A 5,306-nucleotide genomic window follows, 5' to 3' on the forward strand; every position below is an offset into this window, starting at 1 on the left:
GAAAGCATAAAAATATACAACATTGACATTTTATTCTAACCTTAGGAGGAAAATATAGCCAAAGAAAAACATACAAATATAAAACACATTTAAATCATTTTCTACCTTGACCTTAACACATTTAAATGGATATTAAAGAAAATGTATCCAGTAAAAACTGATTCAAACACACCTCAAAGGAGCTGGACTGCAACTACATGGTAAGTATTCACTGTCAGTTTAATAATTAATGCACATCTGAACTTGAATATTAGGATTCTTTGACAAAGACCATTGTTAGCTTATTTGGGGATTTATCTACCAAAAGCATGTCTGCAGATAAGAAGTTAGGGAAGGCAGAATTGTGATTCAAAAGCAACTGATTAAAAGGAGACTTTTTTCAATGACGTTCATAAGATAATATGTTGAGCTGATACCAGTTACAGCTAGATTGTATATTCATTAGATGCAGCAGTATAAAATATGTGACTCAAAGACAAATAGTTTGTGTGACACAAAGAGGAGGTGATCAAACATCAGCATGTGTTATATGTTTGCCTCTCCACTAGTCAGTTGTACAGGAATCACTCTCAAGTTTACTTTTCTTGAGGTTAGAAGCTAACTAGAACTCTGGAACTCCTCATAGAAAGCCTTTCTTACTGTTTCCAGCAGCTTGGGCAAGAGACAACAATTAAGGATGAAGAATCAAACAGCAATAACAACCTTCATCTTGCTGGGACTGACAGATGACGCTCAGCTACAAACTCTGCTTTTTGTCTTTCTATTTCTTTCTTACACCTTGAGTTTATCTGGAAACCTAACCATCATCACCCTCACACTGATTGATTCTCACCTTAAAACACCTATGTATCTTTTTCTCCAAAATTTCTCCTTCCTAGAAATTTCATTCACAACTGCTTGTGTTCCCAGATTCTTGTATAGCATATCCTCTGGGGACAAGTCCATTACCTATGATGCTTGTGCCAGTCAACTGTTGTTTACAGACCTCTTTGCAGTAACAGAGTTTTTTCTCCTGGCTACCATGTCCTATGACCGCTATGTGGCCATCTGTAAACCACTGCATTACATGACCATCATGAACAGCAGAATCTGCAAGAACGTCATCCTTTTCTGTTGGGTAGCAGCACTGTTCATCATTCTCCCACCAATTAGTTTGGGTTTGGGCCTGGAATTCTGTGACTCAAATATTATTGATCATTTTTGCTGTGATGCATCTCCTATTCTAAAGATCTCTTGCTCAGACACATGGTTGATAGAGCAGATGGTGATAGTGTGTGCCGTGCTGACATTCATCATCACCCTCATGTGCGTAGTACTTTCTTACATTTATATCATCAAAACGATTCTGAGAATACCCTCTTCCCAGCAAAGGAAAAAGGCCTTTTCCACTTGTTCTTCCCACATGATTGTTGTTTCCATTACTTATGGTAGTTGCATCTTCATTTATGTCAAGCCTTCAGCAAAGGATGAGGTGGCTATTAATAAAGGGATTTCACTCCTTATTACTTCTATTTCACCAATGTTGAATCCCTTTATTTACACACTAAGAAACAAGCAAGTGAAGCAAGCTTTCAATGACTCAATTAAAAAAATAGCATTTCTCTCAAAGGTGTAAAGGGAAAAACGAGTTGATAAATCCAGCTAAAAGGAAGGAAGAATGAGCACAAAATCTGGAGCTTTTGATACTATTTCGCCATATAATTTATTCTCCATTTATATTGATATTCACAATTTCTCTTTAAACTTGTTTGCTGTGAACTGACTATTCCATTCTTTATCCCCATTAAAACCAAACTCTCTTGAGGATGCTTACTTTTACGATCTAGCTGAAATTGCTATTTAGCTGTTAACCCTGGAAACACAGTAGATCACATTTTTTCCACCATCTTTTCCCACACTAATAGATATGGCTATTTATTTTAAGTTATAAATAATAGAGTGGATGTAGAAGTAATATGCAGCATTTCTAAAAGTGGCCTATAAAAATACCCAACATGTGACACCCTCTCACTTTTCCCCACCTACGGCCAGACACCCAAGCTAAAATGACTTTGTAAGCTTCATGTTAATGATGAGTGAGCTTGAGAAAGCCTGCTTGTGAAAAGACCTATAAAGAGACCTCCTCGGCCACCACCAAACTGAAATCTCCGTAAACCATTTCTGCAAGAAATAAATTTCAGCTCTGTTTGAGCTATTGTCCATGGGATATATCTTAAATTTGTCAGCTATTATAACAAAAACTTAACATATATGGCATTTGCAAGCAGTAGGAAACTGACAAAAGACTAGAAACATGAAAATTATTGCAATGTCCTGGGAAAACATGTAGTAAGGTAGGTAGTTACCTGAATTTGAAAGGCAGACTAAGAGTCTGCTAAGATAATAGCTCATGGGAAGTAGTTAGATAAAGCCAGTAGTGTGGAGGGGGGGTATTATTTGCTACTTTTTGGAAAGATACTGAAGAATAGGCATGAGCCTGAGCTAAAGCTGGCATATGTGAGAGCAGAAATTAAACGGATTAAACAGGATGCAGAAAACCGTAGTATAATAAATTCAGAAGATCCAATGTTTCCAAATCCTAAATAATAATAATTAAAATGAATAAATAAGACTAAAAAGACTTTAAGAAAAAAAAGTATGACTTCTCAGTTAAAGAGATTCAATTCTATGCATAAATCATTTTATGAGTATATCTTTTCTTTTCTAGCTAGGATTTTGTTTCAGATAGGCATAAATTGGCCCCCATTTATTTACAAAAATAAAAGAAGGTAAAGAAAAGAGAAAATTTAATAATATGCCTAGAAAGAAAATTTGTCTGGGATTTCTAGCACATAAAACTTATTGGAATCAAATCAGAAGTTTTCAAAGTTCAATTTGAGGAAATTTTCATGTTCTTTTCTCTCTTGCCTGTAGATGCTAATTTGCAGGGTAGCCTCTGAAGTCACAGATTGTAGGTGGCAGAGATCATCAGCCATTCATGAGAAGAATGCATCTACAATTATACATCCATGCCCTCTTTAATATGTTATCCTACATAATTAGCATATATTAAAAGATGATGAAAATCAATTTCCTAAAAACTCAATCTGTGATGAACAAAAGCCACATAATATATTTTGAAGAGTAAGAAAAATTATATGTGTAAACTCACAGGAAAATGAAGAAGCAATTCTCACAGTAGTCTCTTCCAAACCAATGCACTAAGCAATGATTTTTATTTTGAAATATTAAGAAGATTTTAAGGCTAAAAATAATTAGCAGGATGAAAAATATATAATACAATAGCAAAATTATAAATATAGCACTTTATTCTACAACTACGGTGGATGAAGATAGGTTACAAGATATTGTTTAGAATCATCTAGAAGTTATAAATAAAGATACAAATATATACATATACTTACAAACATGCATATGTCCATTTGGATATATGGAGATATATGTATATATACACACATACACATACACACATTTAAGTGCATTACTGTACTCAGAAAATAAAAGCAAATCCCAAGTTGCCTGAAACAGATCAAGAGAGCGAGTAGAGACAGAGTATAGAGGGGAAGGGTGAGGAGATTGTCAAACTATGAAACTAGGAAGCTTAGGTTTGAACATCTGCATGGAGATAGGAGGTCTCAGGTGAAGAATCTGAACACATAACGCTAGCATAAAGCCTAGACCATAAAATGCCTATAAGCCCAAGGAAAACCCAAACTAGAAAAAAATCTGCGTATCTGCATAAGGAGATGGAAAATAATTTTAACTCATTTTTTACTGGGCTGTATATTAATAAAATAGTCTGGTCCAAGGAGTATAAAACCATATATCAGACATTACAGAATTATGTCTTATATCCATTAACTAACCCCACAAGATATTCCACTTTTGAAATATGAATAAATTAAAAATAAAAAAGCGCCACTTGGAATTTGACAAAAATACTTAAATTTACTCTTTGGGTAAAGAGACCTTAAGAACTGAAATGACTTGTTCTCTCTAAAGTCATGGTGTGGAGAATTTTTTAATCCTTCAGGTGTTGATGGAGGTGTTTAATGGTGTGTGTAATTTTCCTACAGCTTCATTTACAGCTTTTTCTGGCCGATCTGTTCCCAAAGGTTTACATAATTTAGGGTTTTAAAATATACATCATCTGCACAGGTCTGATTTTCATTTAATTCTATCAATAACTTTACTAAGAATTTGTTACATCTGGCAGCTATGGTAAAGACACTAATGTCTGATACATCATACATCAATTACAAGTGTGGTATCCTTCTTTATTACCTACCTTAATGACCTTTTGTTTTATATAACATATTCCCAGTAACTAGGGCATTTTTCAGTAAATCTTGGGTTTTTTTCTGGTTTGTCCCAGATATCATTATAGGCCTTTACAGAAACTGATTTCAATCTGTAACAATACCCCATCTACCCTCCCAATGGGAAGAATACATTATTTCTCCTTTATTTTCCAGTCATGTTCTACTACAATTTAGACTTATATGAACACAAATGCACCATCCCCATCTCCTTCCTAGGCTGGTGGTACTTGTGACCACAAACTTAACTATCAGATTCTAAATGACAAGAAGATTCACAGTCCTTCCTGGGTGAGGATATAAGGTTTCTCCAAGCTTACTTGACAAATATGGTGTTTCATTGTGCTATTATTTGATCAGCCAATTACAAGTAGTTTCATTTTCCTCCCAAGTTGATATCCAGAGTCTCCTAGAAGAGAGCTTCCTTAATGTTTCTGTTTGATTTGGCAAGTCTTTGTTCTTATGATAATGAGCCCACAAAAATGTTATTTTCACCTGACTTGGTACTGCAAGACTTGCTCCTAATATTTACAAAGAATATACGGCAAAGTAGAGACTGCTGATCAAGCTATTACATATGTTGCTCCCAACTGGATAGTAAAATGAGTACAACTGAGAGATATATTATGTGCATTTGTAAGTCTTGTGCACTCTAGGAAACTGTGAATCAATTATATTATCTTCCTATACAAAACTCAGTCCGTGGATGCCATAATGCTGCTCATAGAAGGCCATTGCATATCCCAAGAGGGTGATTATTGTTACTGATCTGTATAACCACACCCAAATTCATTTCTCTTCAGTCTGACCAGGTTCCTTTGTTTTGCTTAAAATTATTTCATTCATATTCATATTTGATAGCAGTCAACGCTTTCCAATCATATGCAGACACATGTCTTTTCAACACGACATCATGTTCTTTTTCAACCACAAAAAGAAGTCCCTGCTTTAAGTAATCCATTAATATTAATCCTAAGAAATCATCTG

At 34.8% G+C, this 5,306-nt stretch overlaps 1 protein-coding gene across 1 annotated transcript; it reads left to right on the forward strand.

Annotated features, from left to right (window-relative positions):
- Positions 1-676: 676 nt before the first annotated feature.
- On the forward strand, positions 677-1,615 carry LOC105532026 (olfactory receptor 6C2-like). The gene has a single exon (XM_011970091.1). The coding sequence runs from the start codon at positions 677-679 to the stop codon at positions 1,613-1,615; it is 939 nt and encodes a 312-aa protein (XP_011825481.1).
- The last annotated feature ends 3,691 nt before the right edge of the window (positions 1,616-5,306 follow it).

This window comes from Mandrillus leucophaeus, unplaced genomic scaffold (genome assembly GCF_000951045.1).
Source record: "Mandrillus leucophaeus isolate KB7577 unplaced genomic scaffold, Mleu.le_1.0 Scaffold927, whole genome shotgun sequence".
NCBI lineage: Eukaryota > Metazoa > Chordata > Mammalia > Primates > Cercopithecidae > Mandrillus > Mandrillus leucophaeus.

Coding starts and splice junctions, on each gene's coding strand:
- LOC105532026 (XM_011970091.1), top strand. CDS start 677: ATGAAGAATCAAACAGCAATAACAACCTTCATCTTGCTGGGACTGACA.